This window comes from Dermacentor variabilis, chromosome 5 (genome assembly GCF_050947875.1).
Source record: "Dermacentor variabilis isolate Ectoservices chromosome 5, ASM5094787v1, whole genome shotgun sequence".
In the NCBI taxonomy this organism is placed as follows: Eukaryota; Metazoa; Arthropoda; class Arachnida; order Ixodida; family Ixodidae; genus Dermacentor; species Dermacentor variabilis.
Window position 1 is genome coordinate 59,337,171 of NC_134572.1, and position 18,462 is coordinate 59,355,632.

The window sequence follows — 18,462 nt, forward strand, 5'->3', positions numbered from 1 at the left end:
CATGCCACATCAGCTGTAACTCTATTCTGCCTACAGCTGCAAGAAGCAAATTTATACAAAGATGCATATGGCTCATACAAACATATTTATAGAAAGCCCGTTATATCCGGGTTTCGATTCTTCTGTGGTAATTATTCAACATCAGACGATTTCTCTGTGTTCACTCCCCTTTTTTCACTCAACGTCTTCTTACTACTAATATTCTTAAAGCACAGGTATAGAACGCATATTCTTTTAGCCACATGTTTCATTTCAGAACTTTAAAAAGGCATCTTTTAGTTATTTCTTCTAAACCTGAGCTGACCCAACTAAGTATTCTGTAAGCTCGTTTTTATAACGAGGTGTTTGTTTGTGACGAAGTTCCAGAAACACTTTTAAAGTGTTTTAATCTTAACGAGTCCATGTGCGTGTTGTAAGAAAAGAAATTAAAATGAGAAATCAGTCCCAAGTGCGCAGAAATAGCACGCGAAACTGGCAACGAACGAATAGTTTGCCTTTACTAATTGTTTTTAGATTCACTCTGTCAAACGTCTTAGAAATCCGCGCACCGTGTCTCCATGATTCTGAAAATCGTATTTTAGCAGACATTTTCTGTTCAGGCGTCCAGATGTACGCCGTGCTACCGCTTTTAAATTCCTGCTTTAAGCCTAAGTTTTATAAGCAAGGAAAGTTTCATAAGCTCTTTGACATGTGGTTTGCGCGATAGAAAGTCAAAGAAAGGAAAGGCAGAAGGAACGAGTCTATGAAAAAGAAAAGCAATCTCCTATGTTGTTAGGAGTTCTGACTCTCACTATAGTTAAAGGGGGTGCTTATTTTTTTATTATTATTAAACCTGGATATGGGTACATCGTTGCAGCGGTTCATGAGCCTCTAACGCAAACCACATACTTGGCATTCTTCCTTATTCTCCGAGGATGAGCTAAAATTGCACGCCAGTAATCAATCATCAGTGCTGACGCCTGCAAGAGATCAGGGTTCTTGGGACGCGGATGCTTTTTCTTTTGTCCTCCTTAGCCGGCTCTTTATTGCGACTGCAGATTTAGCACAAGAATGTTTTACATCACGTCAAAAAGTTAGCTCCAAAGGAACATTGTAAGCAAGCATTCCTGGACAACAAAAGCTCTTATTTGAGTCAAATGCTCCATTAAATTACGATATTTTTTTTATTCTGGGGTATTCAGCTTCTACCGCTGTATGATCAGGGCTGCTGCAGATGCGATTTTACATTAGAAGAACATAAACGTTGAAAAAATATACTGTTTGCCATTAAAGCTTTCTTTTTCTTTCGGTTTTCTTTCTTCTCTGTTTTATTGTAGCTCTACCTTAGCATCTTAGGGCGGCTAGGCTTTCGGTATTACTTTCTAGCTCTCCATACAATGCGTTGAATTGCAGATTCCCTATAGTTTCTCTTTACTGATGTTTAAGTTAAGGTTGCTATATTTGAATGTTCACTCTTGACGCCTAGTTATGGCAATCCCATTCTTATGCGTGGGTAGTGCAAAAAGGGCGGGGGCCTGAAAATTTGACGCACTTTATATCTATAATTGTAGAATTATTCAATAAACTCCAGAAAAAAATTGTTGCAGGATATTTTAAGCTCATTTAGCCCTTGTAATTGAATGCCACCAATATTTTGTGTGAAAAATTTCCTACGAACTTTCGGGCCTACCACGAATTCGCGACATCCTGGACTTAAGCCAGAAAATGTCACACGCATGTCGCAAGAAAAAGAGATGAGCTTGAGGCAGTAACTGGCTTAACTTCAGCAAAACAGTTTATTTTGCACTAAAGATGACCTCATATTTGACGAATGAGCGACACCACTTCTGCCAGTAAACTATAACTGGTAAAGATACTGGAAGCATTTGACAGTTTTGTAGGTGCAGATTTGCACTTTGGGCACGTAAGAAACCGTTTGTTCCTCGCACGCTGGTCGCTTGCATGGTTCACGTGTGCTTTTCACGGCTGGATAGTGTCCGGTGCCGTCAGTGCTAGCGCAGTCAACAGGCAGTGGGCGGAGTGAGGGGTGGAGGATAGGTGCACAGACCAGGCCCGTGTGCCCCCCTTTTCCCCTCCCTCTGAAATTTCTTTGTACGACGAATAACTGGCATAAAACGACATGCGACAACACCCGCAGCCCCTTCCCCCTACACCAGTGAAGTACGTGCCCCCCACCCTCGAAAAATAAATTCCTTGCTCCTCCACCGGCTAAGGCTGAGACTTCGGACGACATTCCTGTTAGGCAACTGCCGTCGCTTATATCCTCCGGTGGAAGGTCGAAGCGAAGCCCTTTCATACCCCCATAAATAGGCCTAACGTAAGTTTCCTGCCGAAAAACTATACGCGCAATTTCGAGGTGTTGGTACATGTCGCTAAAGCCAATGAGTGCTGTAAAGGCCAGAATGTCGACAATTCGCGACGTACCGTAGCCAAGTGGTAATGCGAAAATTATCTGCAATCTCGAACTCACTACATACTCATCGCTTGAATGTAAACAACAGGGGGAAAAATTGAAAGAGTAAACCGACTTTATGTTCTCGAAACTTTTAGAAGGTAGTTGACGCTGCACAGGGCGGCACTTCGCCGATCGCGACTCCAAAAAATAGTTGCCAACCAACTGATACTGCTCTAGATGGCACCGCATGTCAGCGTTAGAAATCATTTCTTGTCGCGAATGCGTGACAACCAAAACTTGAGCCAGGAAACATATTCCAAGCTTGCACTCATTCGGTGTGTCGTGAATTCGCGAAAACCTGCATTAAAGGGTTACAGATATTGAAAAGGCTAAATCGTGTCAGGACTGCTTCGCCGCTACATTCTTCACGAATGATCTGTAGCTGTACGAAGTTGAAACACATCAGACCATTAAAGCTATTTAATAAAAGAATATACGTACATGCAAAACGCTTATTTTTGCAGGAAGAGGGTGTCTTGGAATTGCATTGTAAGTCCCGTTGACAAGGAATTTATTAGGTGTATGTGACTGAGTACCACCTAATTGAGCGAAGCAGTATATACTGTGGCGAGGAAAGCACATGTCGTCTTGAAAAAGACAAGTACACCTGTAGAAACGTTGGCTCCTACTTTCATTTTGTTCTATATAGTGTGGCGAGGAAACCACATGTTGCCTTGAAGAAGACAAGTCTACTTGTCGAAACGTTGGCTCCTGCTGTCACCTTGTTCTATATACTGTGGCGAGTAAACCGTATGTCGCCTTGAAGAACACAAGTCCACTTGTAGAAACGTTGGCTCCTGCTTTCCCCTTGTTCTATATACTGTTGCCAGGAAACCATATTGACACGTGAACTCGTTTATCTTTCACGGGTGAGCGCTTTTACCGTCTAAGAAATGTTCACAAGCGTCGTACGCCGAGAACGAGCCCAATCATTAGTAGAAACCCGAGTGCAGCTGCTTAATGAGAACACCACGATTTTTACAGAAGAAATGAGCCGCCTATTCCGCCACGCCGACCCGGAAATGTCCGAGGAGAAGAAAGTCCGCCTACTGATGCGTGGTGTAAAGGAGGAACTTTCCGCCGGAATGGTACGAAGCCCACCGAAGACCGTCGACGAGTTTCGCTAAGCCACCAGCATCGAGAAGACACTGAAAATGCGGAACCGGCAATTCAACCGCCGCACGAACTCGACAAACTACGCCGGAGTTCAGTCAGTTGCTAGATGTCAGATGTCACGTGGTAGTGACGGTTGAGGACACAGCAAGAAAACTGTGAATGGCGAAACTAACCTTATTGGGCGAACCTGTGCCCCCCCAAAAAAAACAGGCTACACTCAATGCTCAACCAAAACAGTGAACACAGTCGGTGATCCTCGAAAATCTGATCAGCGAGTCAAGCGCGTCGGCTTTCAGAGATCAGTCGTCGAATGTTCCAGAGTAGTTGCTGGGACCCGCGTGCTTTCCACAAAGTTCTACGCCATTCGCGTCGCGCATGCATGCAATAAAATTACACAAGGTTTGGCCAGAACAGACAGCGGATAGAAGCATCGATAACATTCTAGAAACTTCCGATACATGTAGACGCGTCCTGAGCTGAGTGATAACATTTCTTTGACGGTAAAAGCGCTCACCCATAAAAGACAAACGAGTTCACGTGTCAATATGTTGCCTTGAATAAGACAAGCCCACTTGTTGAAACGTTGGCTCCTGCTGTCACCTTGTTCTGTATACTGTGGCGAGGAAATCATATGTCGCTTTGAAGAAGACAAGTCCCCTTGTCGAAACGTTGACTCCTGATTTCAACTTGTTCTAGTTTTGCTGATCATCATGAATTTCTATTTGCCGCCTTTTCACTGTTTTCCCTGGACCTAACAAGATAGTGTGACATCGGGGTTTCAGTTTGGAGACCGAAACCTTCTCGCCCTCAGGACGCGCTATGATAGCTACGCTGAGCCTATTTAAGGCGCCGCGCTTTCAATAAACTTACTCTCAGCCTCGCTCCCCGTCTGCGTCCCTCTTCAGGTCGCCATCCCGGCGGGCCTAACGTGGCCGACGTGGCGATCATGGTGGCCACGACGACATAACAGATGGTAATGTAAACTTGTAGGCACATAGTTGCTGCCTACCGCCAATGTTCTTAGCGTGATAAACAGACACATGCGGCTGGTTATAAAAACAAGAACGACTTCTTGTGGTCTGAAGCGCCTGCAAGCACCAGAAGCGCTGATGCGTTCTTAGTGTTCATCTAGCCGTTCGTATGCGTGTTCATAAGGTGAGAATACGACCACGTCAATATGTTTAAATATTTTCGCTTAATACAACTCATGAAAGAATCGCTAATAAAGTATGCAAATTTGGAGCGTGGCGTAATGTTAGTGAATATTGCAGCTATGTTTGACACTTTTATACTCTTCAGCAAACGAGCAGTTTGCCCTGAGGGACTTCGAAAGCAAAACGGACGCCCTAGGGGCTGGCGTAAGGCTTTTCGACAGCGACTAATTGGATGGCCGCGGGTACAAGCGCTAGTAAATTAACGCTGAGTTTACGCATCAGGAATACGTGTTCTCTCAAAACAAGGTTGTGCGAAATTTTGTACCATGCGAATTACTTTCAAGTAGCTTGAACCCTCTCAATAATCAACGCACTTGTCATATTGATTGTAGATACCCGCTTAAGAATGAAGCATATTCAAACAGATACTGCAGTAAGTCCATGCGACCAGGTAATGCGTATTTATTGTTCACAGTTCATTCAGTGTTTGAGTTCCACGGGAACCTTGAAGCAGAAGAATTCACCTGCTGCATCCTGGCCCTTGAAAACAGCCTTTGCGGCCACCTTTAATGAAAGCGTAAGAGGAAACGTTTTAGTAAAAGAATACGATACATGTCGATGTCTTTGTGGCTCAATAAAATTACTTAGAAATCTTCTTTCTTGTAATAGTTGTTCAAATATAGCAGCCTAGCGAAGTATGAATTCAGTTAAATGTTGTTATACAAGGGAAAGTTAATGCAACAAACACTTGAATAGTTAATCGGTTTGTTTTGTCTGTTGCTGTTTATTTACTCTTGAGGAACGGTCTCTAGTATTCTATTATGATAGTATAGACCCAGACGTCAACGCCACAAACAAGTTCATATATAAATAAAAGACAAAATAACAATTTTTTCTGTTACGGCAAGGACGCGCGTATATATTATTATACTGTATTCCATTTCAGCAAGATCAAACTAATTTTTGCTAACGCGGTTTTTTAAAATCAAGTTTTAGCACAACAAAATATACTTTATGTTGTTTTTCGACAAATGATGTCACTAGTAGTGTTAAGGAGTTTGACTGTTAAAGGAGATGTTTTCTTAGCTTAAAAATATAAATGTATCATCTGGAATTGGCTGTTCTTCTTTGTTTGAACTACTTCCTTTGAACGCGAATGTTGTTGGGCACAGTCTTATCTGGATTAAAAAGCCGTACCAGGGGTGCTATGCAGGATGCGCCGAGTTTGGCGAAACTCGGGATCTTCACGAGCTCTGGCGACACCCCAAGATGAAAGCACGAATGGTACCGAGACACAGTTTACCTTTCGACAAGCCTCCAGTTTCATTGGTTTATCTAGATTCACTCTGGCTGGCTATCATTCCTTGGGCGTTGCCTTCTGGGCGGTCGACAAACTGGGGCTCACGTGATCATACCGTCGGTGCGTGGTCTTGCCTTCTTTCACTTGTTTGTCGTTCCACCGAGTGCATTACATGCACAAGCGAGTTATAAAACAAACGCATTTAGTACCATATTATTAGTTAGTTTAACGTGGTTTAGAAGCATTTTAAAGCTTACAACATGTACACTGAATGTGCATTAGACTAATTTGTAATTTAGTACGCTTCGCATTATACCACGAGGGAACGCTGTGGTGGCATCATCACATCCATTCACCGGGCGAGCATGGCGGCTAAACATCGAAGAGGCCCAGTGTAAACAAACTCGTACAACGAGCTTGCAGTGCGCGACTTAGTGATCAGGCTCGACGATGACCACTATTTCTTGGATAGTTCTGTTCCTCCGTCAGCAATCTTTCCGTGCACCCCGTAAGACTCCGAATAGCTTCGGCGATTTTACAGATCGCAACGCGCACCTACTGTTCACGACGCAGTGCTGAAGAAACAACTTGTCCGGTGTTGCTCCTGCGAGTGCGCCGAGTTCCTCCAATCTGCGTGACTGCGAGCGTCACGAACATTACATAGTGTGGGCAAAAGGCAGACAGCCTATATAGCTACGATGCGACAAGGAGGTGGTAGCGACGATAGATCTCGCTACCAACACAGTGAAGGAGACATCGACAAACTGCAGATAAGTATATTTCTACTGTTTCATATTTAGCATAATAAGAGTGCACGGATTAAGTCACTTTCGTAGTACCGAACTGAATGTCCAGCAGTTTAAAGAAGGCAGTGAGAACCAACGAGTGTTCGTGCTTTTACATGCAAGTGGGCCCGCGAAAATATGGAAAAGATGAAGGTAACCTTCACTAACTTGGTGAGAAAACAGAAATTCATGAGTGACATTAAGCCCACAAAATTTATGGAAGAGCATCTTTATCCAGGTGAAATATCAATAGCAGGTACTGATATAAAGCAGGAAACTTATACAAATCGTGATTGCCACGTTACCGATATCCTTGAAAAAAGTTTAGAATCATTGCATTCTACCGGTTATGCAATATGGGACATAAACCCGGAGGTTAACAAAGAAACTTGAGATGTCAAGGACTCTGCAGAAAGCGAAGTAACAAAAATTGTTGGAGATAGCATTAAGGCAGGAAGACAGTGGCGTAGTAAACCGTGGCAACTGATATGCTAGCGGAGATAAGGAAAAAAAAAGGAATCGGCAGGCAGTGCACGTATTCGATCACTTGTTGCCAATTCATAACAGGTGATTACATAAGCATGACAGAATGGATGTCAAGGAGAGAGAACTACAGCCGAGGATGGCAGAAAATTGCGTAATGGGACAAAAATATGATGTTTGTAGGCATAGGATGCAATCAGCTCGTATAAGACGGGATTGTAGGGTGAGGCATTTGTTCTGCAGCGAACAAAAATAGGTTTGTGGTGCCGACAGCAGAGACTCGTGAAGGTGCGGGGCCACCTCAGCTGCTGGCACACTAATCAACATGACGATTGGCTCTGAAAAAGAAAACCCCAGTGCTGAAAAATAAAGCAACGTTGTCCCGACACATTGTTTTATTATAAATACTACATAAAGGTTTCCACAGTTAAGGGCACTTAGTACTAATAGTGCAACGAGCACTTTTCTTTGTAAATAATGGTTTGTATGCGGCTGATTCATTCTAATACACTTTTTTTTCAGCAAAACATTCTGCTGCTGGAGGCACTCAACTGCCTGGTGGCAGTAGGCGAGCGCTAGGCACGTGCTCTTGAGAGTGTGGCAGAGGTCCAAAGGGCTGCTCTGCAATAGTAGTATCGGTGCCCTCACTGCTCTCCTGTTGAAACCACAAAAGGCACCTTATAAAGGAGCTTTCAGTTTAATATTTTGCTTATTATTCAAGAACAAGAATAAAATTATTGCAGTAAACATTGTGCTGTGCATATTAGTAGACTTGTAACATGCACTTGGTGTCCCTTCAAAATGGGCAAAAACGTAAGACAACCTGTGCCACTCTTGGACCATGTAAATAAAAATTACACTAATGCAGCATACACATTGTGCTGTTTGTTCTTTCTATGTGCAAGAATACAGTGTGTGTTGATTAGCCACAAGATGAACGGTGTGTGTAATTCACAATGAAGACAGGAAACAGCAGGAGCTTAATAATGCTATCACCTATAGACTGTGCATATGACTGCAACACTCCCCGATTCAAATGTGCCATTACATGCATGTTCGATACCACATATTCTTTAACATTGTCTTATAATTGCATGTACTATATTTCACACATCTTAAGCCCTTCCATAGTACACTTCTGATGTATCCATTTCATAGGCCAAATAATTGTACACTTTGTCCTTTTGTGTTGTATGAAAAGCAGCATCCTTTACAGTCGGATAAAACTTCAGAAGACAAGAGAGGCCCCGCCCAGATGACCAAAGCGCAGCAGCTGATTGCCTCCACGTCTAAAGAAATAGTCCCTCTCCAACGAGCAGGTATTAGTCTGTCCGGCGGCACGATGTCAGTCTAGAGTGCGTGCCCATTGTTGCAAGCTTGTGTTCACCTGCCTTAAAGTGCAGATTCCGCAGCCTCCTAAAGTTGTATCCGACTATAGAAACACGTAATGCCTTGCACCAGTTGCATAGACTTCTGCAACTTGATAGCACACAATGATCAGGAGCAGAAATCTATAAAGGCATCCCAGCAAAGCTGGCTGGCCACACTGCCATTATGAGGGGCTGTAAAAAGGTCTCGCCAAATATTCCCATGACGTCCTTGAAAAAGAGGTGGTGTTTGGCACTTCTTTAGAATCAAAAACAGATTACAGTGAATGTTGTGTAGCACGTCAAAACAAGCTGAGCTTGGTTATCTGCACAGCATGTAATGGGAGGTTGTGCTTCACATAGGATACAAACTGCTCTGTCCAGTACAATTTTGAGGCCGGTATGGCACCTATTATGTCAACAGCGTCAATATACAAATTACACTTTTCACAGGCCATTGATTTCACCATTATTTTTGTATGATGGTTCTTTGTATCAGTGCTTGTATTACATGAGCAGGTGGATTTGAAAGCAAAGGTTTGTTTGCAAACCTTCCGACTTCCATAATTGTGTGGCAAGGCACAGGCATGTTGTCGAATAGCTCACACTTCCTCGGTCCTGCACCAAAGAAGCCGAATGCTATATTTGAAGTTGGATCGCACAACAATTCAACGGCACACAAAGAAGAGTAACGCACACAGCAGAGCATTCTGCTGTGCACTTTTCTTCTTTGTGTCCCATCGAATTGTTGTGCAATTAAACTTCAAGCTTCCATACCAATACACCCAGTCTTCAACCTCACCAATGCTCTAGTTATTAGGCCACAATGGTGCACATCTTTGAAATTTCCTAACACAAATTAGCTCTACAAAAAATCACAAGTGTTAAATTTTGCAGCACAGGTGTATGTACGCACGTGCCATCTTCTTTACCACTAAACTCACAGGAATCAAAGGGGCAAGCATTAACCAGCCTTACTGCTGCCATTACCATTATCATCATGACACCAATGGAAAGACAGTGCCACGTTTCAGTAAAGGGAGTGCCGAAGGGAAAGGTGTGACAGCGAGGGCTTACAATAAAAATAACGGTTACGAGACATGTTCAATGCCAATATATGCTGCATGTCGCTCATCCTAGTTTGGCACTGTGGCGAGCATTTACTCGTTTGAGGATATCACGTTTTGTGTAATCATTGCTCTAAAGCTGTACAAATGGTCTATTTGCTCTGCAATTTTTATTTTTATCATGGTGGGTTAAAGACCCACTTTTCATTGGCATCTGCACATTTCTCCCAATATGTAATTTTGCCTTGGTGGTTCATGACATCTTCACGTACCGAGAGTTCTGCAGAGCATTGGATGTGCGTTGCTCTACTGCTTAAGAATTAGAGCCCCATTATGAGACGAAAATATACAATATATCCATCCAGAATAACGCCGCCCCCCCAAAAAAAAGAAGATACACTGAACCTCTGGCACATGCATCGACAGTGAACAGAGCAAACAATCTGAAGTATTCTCTTCATGCAAGCCAACACACTAAGATTCTGAATGCATTTTCATTTCGCCACACATGCATAGGCACAACCGGCTTGGTGCAACATCCACATCTCGCGCTGCAACAAATTATGCAATGCCTCGTTGTTTCATAGTGCGGCTGATAGATTACGCATAACCAAAATTCAGCATTGTGCATACTAAGTAACTTCACCAATGAAGAACCCCAAGTTCTTTATGAGATTAGGATTCATAGGTTACTTCACACAATTTGTGATATCCATTTATCTATTTGTACTTAATTAACCTCTTTCCCAAGAAAATGAGCCATTTGGAAGGCACCCTGACAGACAAGTAGTACAATCGGCAAAAAGTCATCAACCAGCGAAAAAGTTAGTGTCATAAGCAGCCGCATGTCAGATGTCGCTAACACAAAATTTAAGTCGGCTACACAGAAGTGACAAATTTGGCAATATGGCGTGTCTAAACATTGCTTGAATGTTAATCACAGTAACGCTGACACTGAAGGCGCCTTAATTCCTACGCACGTTCCGTCGACACACCCGACTACGTTCGTAATGTTCCCACGAAGTAGGAAGCATTCTTTTATATATGCCCGCTCAGCCGCAGTATTCTGGAAAGCTAGCCACCGCTTACGCGCTGCTGCATCGATAAGCGCGTCAGACACATCTCTGACACAGTGGCTAACAGTAGTTTGATGGCGTCCAATGCAACGCTCGGCGCCGACGCTTCCCTGAAAACTCCCAGTCCCGTAGAAACGGAGGGCACAGATGACTTGCTCTACGACGGTGAGCGAATGAAGCCCGCCACGCTGTCTCCGCAGACGAGAGTCTTCGCCTTGCTCGTCACACAGCCAGCGCACTGATGTCTTCGACAGGCGAAAATGACGCTGAAACTCCCCGTCGGTCATGTAGGTGAACGGGTCCGGACGGTCATACTGCCGCTTGCTGCCGCTGGATGCAATGAAACAGGCTGCTGCTGCCGCCGCCATGTTCCCGAGTTGAACTCGGTGGGGGTTTCGCGACGTACGAGTTTAGCACGAGTTCGCCTGTCAATCAAAACCAGAGGTCACGCCCCGCGCGAGGCGTGTAACTCTTGTGCGCGCACCCACTACAGTTGGGCCACGCCCAACTTATCTTCCGGCAACAGCGACGCGGTGTCGAGCTGAGAGGCATCAACAATCTTGACCGCCGACATAAAACACGCACAACGCATTGTCATCAGTCATGTACTAAGCACCATTATCAAAAACAAAGCGTTGACTGTCGCTGGCTTATGCATACATCTTCTCGGGCTGAGATGGCCCCACAACACGGTTTCATTGCCTGCATTGTGGCGCGTAGCACACACTAAATAATTATTGGCACGTCACTGTAGCTGCTTGCAAGGCGTCGATGCGCCGAGGGGGACGACGATGCTGAGGAGTGCGTATTGCAGCAGTCGTTTGAGATGGCTGCTCTGTCATCGGGGATGAAACGGAGCCACAGCGTCGTAAACACGATCAGCGTCCGAGAATCACTCGCTCTCCTAGACCCAGTGCAATGGCATTTCTTCATCACAAGCACTGCGCACTCAACAGTTCCAACACCTTTCTCCGTTCGAAGTCTGATTTCATAACTGCACACAAGAGCCCTCACCTGCCAAAATGCGAGTGCTGCGGTGTCGTTACGATATCCATCTGCGATCGCTGCTGGCTCCAGCAGAGGTAATCCGCAAGCACCTTCGACTGCACAACACACCCATATACTGCGTACATGCGCTCAGAGGCACCTTCACTGGGCAAGCGATGACAAGCGATGAATTGTGTCGCTGGGAAGCACGCACTTTTCGCGAAGTATCGCAGAGGCTTCGCGCACAAAGATAAAATGGTACATTTTCACTGAACTGCGTCACTACGCACTCTAAAATAACATGCTGCCATTTTGCAGCGACAGCCGTTGTGTCGCTTTTAGTCGGTTAGACGGGGGCCTTAATAGCGTAGTGAAGCGCCTGCGATGAACAGCCGCACCGCGGCGCTGCGTGTCTATTCCCCTAACAGAGAAAGAGTGGCCATGACCCTCCATAAATCATGACCGACTTTATTGAGAATAGCACTGCAGCGCCCCTAGGCGACTTATCCCCGTATGAACGCCCTCGTGCGTGCGACCCGCTTCAATTCACCGCTTCTAAGCTTTCGCCTCACTGTCGCCACTCGCGGCAAGAAGTGCAAAATTTAATAATTAGCTCGATCTCCGTTTGTCATAACAAATTTCTAGCATTGAAAACGAAAAACAGATACCTAAAGAAATAAAAATGTTCGTTATTTTATTTGTTGTATTTTAACGTATTCGTTTGAGTGGAAGTGTAGGTGCAAAAATACACCGCATGTACCCTGTTCGCATTCGACGGTGGAAAGAAAGATAGCACCAGAAACAGGAGGCACGCCCTTGACGCGCCCGGGAAAGGCGTGGCAAGCGGCTCACGGCAAGTGTGCAGACAGACAGCAAGACAGTCACGGAATCGCTAAGTTGCGATAATCCGTTGATAACAATACGCGGCGCTGGCGCGTTTCGTTGTGCAGCCTTCTGCGCTTGAAACGTAGAAGCAGTGTGCCGCGCAGGGTGCGCTCATGTTGTCATACGCGGCTTTTTTTCTACATATTTTTTTGCCTGCAGCTTCGGCGCGTTTTACGCTATCTCCGTTCACTGACTGCCGTCGAGCAAACTCGGGTAAAACTCGGGTGAACGAGAAACTCGACGCATCCTGCATAGCACCCCAGCTCTGTGTTGTAAGCACTTGAAAAAATGCTTTGCTAAATACTTCATGGATTCGAAGAATTTAAGCATGTTTAGTATCATTTCTTATAATAAATAAAGAAAACACGATAAAGATCGACTTATATACAAAAGCAGTGTAGCCCAGCAAAATAAAATGTTATCTTTATTTTTTGTGTCTGTACATATCTTGCTTTATCAGGAAGTCTGCATAGAGCGGTAACCACTCTGCTAATGCAAGTTCGGCCCTAACGCTAAGTTCACCAACGTTTTAGACTCTCATGAATGATTGCTGCGAGTAACACCGTAAATTAAATACATACTTAGGCCGTACCTTTAGCCTATAAAATAAATAAAATATGCTCCAATCAATAGTATGGAGTAATTTCCACGTTAATATGATTTGCAGATTAATTTAGTATTGCTCTCGTGCAAATTTAAACATCTACGGAAACAAACTGGTCTTATGAAAAAGTCCCACCTCTCTTGCACGGGCAAAACTTCTTCGGGCTTCTTAAGCGTTGAAGAAGGTACGCGACCAAAGGGAGAGACAAACAAAGGATCAAATTAAGAAACGATGTACTAACCGGTGGGAAGGTGGGGGAAAGGGTAAGATCGAACTTGGCCGTGTACTTCTCGCCGGCCTTCAAGGGGCAGCTAACACCCATGAAGTTGCAGGCATCGGTCTTGAAACCCGGGAAAGGCTGCGGCGCCATATCGCCAATGGCGCCGAGCACACGCACCCGGAGGGTCTTCGAGTCGTGAGCTGCGAGTGGCCGGAAGAGACGTCAAGACCAGATTTAGTCTCTCTTCTTCACATCTACCTCTCTCCTCCTCTTTCTTTTACTTTGATGAGGTGTTGGTCTGGGCAAATTGGTGTGGGCAAATTGGCAAATTGGGAAAATAGTAAATATATGGTAGCTTTTAGCGCACGCAAAAAAAAAAACAAGAATACACACAAGAGGATAAAGAACTGACAGAACATAGACAGTCTATATTCTGACAGTTTTATTTTTTTGTTGTCCCCATTTGTGTTCGCGGAGTTGTAATCTACCGTGGATTCTGTCTTTTGCACTTAAGGATAATGTGAAGAAAAAAAAGACATCCAAATATTCAGCGGTGATTCAATGTCTATGGAATTCTGCTGTTGAGTATAAGTTCGCGGGTTCTTTTCCCAACCGTGATGATAGCATTATGATGGGTTCTAGATGCAAAACAAATCGTGTTGCGTGCCTTGCGTGCACGTTCAAAAACCCTTCTGAGTTATAAATTATTTCGGAGCCTCCCCCCCCCCCCTACACGTAATTACCCGGGAGCTGCTTTGAGAAATTAATCCCCATCGCTATTTAACGGTATTACAGTCTGAATGCGTGTAACGAAACAAGAAAAGTGTGATAATTATCCTTTAGTAAAGTAACCTTGTCAAAAAGATAACTGACAACGAAGCCAAAAAGCTAGCATAGCGATAATTAACTCCTTGCGTTTAAATAAAGTGTCTGGGAAAATGAATTTATGCTTATCCCCATATTTTGACAAAAATAAAGGATAGTGGCAAAATAGAACAAGTCGTCGCCGCTAGCAGCGATATCCACAACCTCGAAACGACGCATGGTATGTTCTGCCATTTGAGCTGCAGTAGTAGCTGTGTGGCCGTTACACATTTGAAAGATGAACGAAATTGCCACTACGTTGAGGAACAAATACGAGGAAATATTATCATATGAATTTTACAGCACACCAGGTCTGCTGCACTCGTATCTCGTGGATTGATTTTTTTTCTCTCGCACCCATGATTTGCTCCTCTCAGCGCAACAAGATGGTGGGCCACAGCGTGCGATCAATAAAACTTACATCGGTAAAAAATTCAGGTGAGCCAGTTGAAATATGAAGCAATCATTATTATTATATGATCACCATATTGGTTTTCAAGGCAGAATTATACGCAGAGAAAAGAAAAACAGAAGGGAAGGAGCAGGCTGGCAACTGCTACACTGAAAGGCTCACAACGCCTGCCCACTCTAGGTAGAAAGGCATAGAAATGTATCATTACTAATTCCTGCGAATAACGCAGACACTGTTTGCTTAGCGTCGGCCTGAAACTTAATAGGGACACTACTCCGTGTGAATAACTCCATAAAAAAGTATACAATTATTTTTAAAAAGCTGCTAAACGCACCCATTATAAAAATTACGCGTTCAAAATAAACCGAAAGAAATGACCATATAGAGCAGTGCACAAGCATTGAAAGGGAGACACGCATACCGAGACAGTGAATATTATATTCAGAGAATGCGATACCATGCGCTCGCAAGGCAGAGCACTGAATATTGTAGGAGCTCTCAGGAAGCGCCTCCCCAAAGCAATAGCTCCCAGCGGTGCTGAGAGCAAAAGGGGTTGGCACGTGTTTCTCCTTGAGACATGCTTTGATAAACATTGAATGAGGGGACGCACTTGACAGCGTTTTCGGAGTGTATACTCCCATTTGCGACAATAGTCGGCACGCGAGCACTCAAATCATGGAGGTGGCATACAACGGGACTCAAGTGCACGCCAGAACAAGATATGTATCCTTGCGGTGGGAATGCCTTCGTTATCTACGGTGCCCCACTCGGCCCCATTCCTTACGAGCTTGGAAGTCGATCTCAACTCGGGGCTTGTCCGCCAGCGTCACGGTGCACGGCAGCGTGGAGCAGTGGCTAAAGCGAACAGCCGCCACGTTGCTCGTGGATCCATCTGCGCAGGAAGGACAAAGTATGGTCGCGTCGTTCCTGTGAGTGTTCCACCTACGTGACTACTGCAGTGCCGCGGGCAAAACAAACCACGTATAAATCGTTTAAAAGGTGAACAAGGTAATTGCGAATTTGCGAACGTTTTCTTGTAGTCAACATATAAATTTTGGTTACCTTTCTTTACACATATGGTGAAAGGAAACACTACAAAAATACAGGACCACTTTAAAACACAGTATTGCTGATTAAGCCACGTCATGAAAAAACAGGGACGGCAGTCAAGAAAAACCCCAAAAGATAAACCCCCCTCCTTAATTTAAAAAAATTATCGCAAGAGTTTTTGTGCAGCGCAGATTCACTGAAGAAATGTTGCTTCTATGCAACAGCAAGGAACGGGAGACGGGGCGTCGGGAAGAAGCTCTCAGGTTATTTATGAACAAACACGAGTGAAACAAAACAGAGAACATCTCACCTGAGCAGGCTTCAACTTCGACTTGTGAAAGGTCGCCGTAGACGGCTGGAGCCACGAAGGCGATGAGGCAAAGCGCGAGGGCACAGTGACGGACCATTGTGACTGAAGGTACTGCCGGTAGTGTGACAACGGTGTGGCCAAACGGAATTTTATATTTAACGAGACCCCGATAACGCGAGAATGACGCCCACTTTGAAGACAATGGACAAGTTCGTCAGCAACTTGCGGTTTCTTATCCGCACCATCCGAGCATCCAAGATAAACTAGCGGCGGCACGATATGGTCGTCTTTCACCGCGCCATTGACCACAGAAATCGATCTTATCAGTCAGGCGAGGTAGTAGGCAGGATGCCATTCGATGGAGAGGAGTACAATGCAATTGCGTTAATGCCTACGTATAGAGTTTGTCGGGGATTTGCCGTTGGTGAAAAGCCTTGGGCAAGCATCGATAAATACCCATACTAATAGCATTACGTGCGGCACTGCGCCAAATGAGTGACGTACGTGATTCGGAAGAATTCTCTTATAGAAGCTTTTAGAGGCACTCGACACGCCAAATTGCCGACGTCAGTTCCACGGCATTTGTATGTGGAAGAAAAGAATTATAAGAAAGGCGTTAAGCAGACAAAAGTTCACTGGAATGCAAGTTTTTCATGAACATTGAAAAGATGGTTCGTGCCACATAGCGCGATTTAATACTAATAATAACAAAAGTTGACAGACACTTTCGCATACGGTAAAGAGGATGAAGGCCAAAGCTTGCGCGCTCACGAGGTATTCATGAAATTACTTGACAGTCTCATTCGAATTCGTTGTTACTTCCTATTGCTTGCTTTCTCCCACCAAAGGTTGTGGGTTCGAGTGCCCTAATAAACTGTATCTTAATTAACCGTGCCTTAATTAACTTCGCCCTAAATAACACTAGAGGTCGAAGGTTCTAGTGCCTTAATCAACTCTAAATTAACGGTATATTAATTTCGCCGCCTGAATTAACACCAAAGATCGTGAGCTCGTGGACTCTGAGGGCGTGCAAAGGGGACCATTTGCCCCCTCCCCCCGCTTTTTCTTTCTTTTTTTTTTTTTGTAAGCGGGTACTGTCGGCTGCATACTGGCAAATCCAACAAAACTGCAGCTGAAGCCAAGTTTTGTATCATAACCGCGCCTACGTAAGTGTGCCTTTCCTATTACATATGTATTGCTTTGGCAGGTAGAATTGCCTTTCGGGCCTCGCTACCATGCGCTGTATCAGATAATGCTCGACTGACTTCAGGAAGCAGTTAAGTGGACACGGCGCTTCGCGGGGCCATCTTTGGGACGCACTTTGCACACCTGCATTGCAGAGGAGGCTATCACCGGGAAGTCGAAAACAAGTTTCACCTTACGCTGCTTGCTCCAGCTCGTGTTTGTCGGTTCCGTCTAACCCAACCATATTCATAACACAAAATCGACCTTGCTTTTCAGTGTTTACCGGTTGATGGTCAACGTGGCCTTTTTAGCGCATTTTCGCCAGATTTAGCGACATTTTTGTGTGTTTAGCGACAGACATTTTCTTTTTTTTTTAGTGACCAGGGATATCTTTAGCGGTTTGAATGAATAGCTACCGAATCTTTAGTGACTTCGAAGCTGGGAACGTTGCTTTAAATATTGCGTTTTAGAATGCACCTAATTATTAAACAGCTACATGTAAGCGCGAAGAACTCACGACGCATAGGCGACGTGGCCATGATGAACAAACAGTCGGCTTCACATAAATAGTGTTCACTCTGTAAATGTGCTTCACAGCACAGTGGGCATCACAAACTATTGTTAAGAAATGCGATTTAATTGTCTTCATATAGTGTATACAGTGTATAGTTTATATGGTGTAGGTTCGGCGGTATCACTAAATGGTTGGATTTGTGGACTTGCACAAGCGCAGTAGTAAATTAATCCACCAAAGCCAATCGAAATAAATTCTACGCTCAGATCTTGATCACAGCAGGTGACTAAGACTGATTGAGTGTATAGAAAGGCGTAAATATCTGAGCGGTAGCGCTCGTTCACACGAATATGAACAAATTTATCGCGTTTCTCAAGCTTCCAGGTAGATCAAGGTAGGAAGCGGAGTATTCGACCTGTATAATGTTCCGGTAATTGTCGTTGCCGTATTAACAAAATACAGCCAGGCGCATTCCGCAGAATTTAGTTCTCCTGTTACGAACGTCGACAACCGGAAAAATTAGGCAATGATGTAAACTAAGGACCTTTTCTTGTGATGAAAACCTACTTTGCGTTGTTTTGAGTTGTTCTCTGTACGTAATCATACAATATGAAAGTAAACGCATAAT

At 44.3% G+C, this 18,462-nt stretch overlaps 1 protein-coding gene across 1 annotated transcript; it reads right to left on the minus strand.

Moving 5' to 3' along the window:
* Positions 1-5,163: 5,163 nt before the first annotated feature.
* On the minus strand, positions 5,164-16,276 carry LOC142582638 (mite group 2 allergen Tyr p 2-like). The gene is made up of 4 exons (XM_075692548.1): positions 16,136-16,276; positions 15,560-15,667; positions 13,521-13,699; positions 5,164-5,289 (listed from the first exon to the last, which is right to left on the minus strand). Exons 1-4 carry the CDS (start codon positions 16,230-16,232, stop codon positions 5,206-5,208), a joined length of 468 nt encoding a protein of 155 aa, XP_075548663.1. The 5' UTR covers positions 16,233-16,276; the 3' UTR covers positions 5,164-5,205.
* Between the last annotated feature and the right edge of the window lie 2,186 nt (positions 16,277-18,462).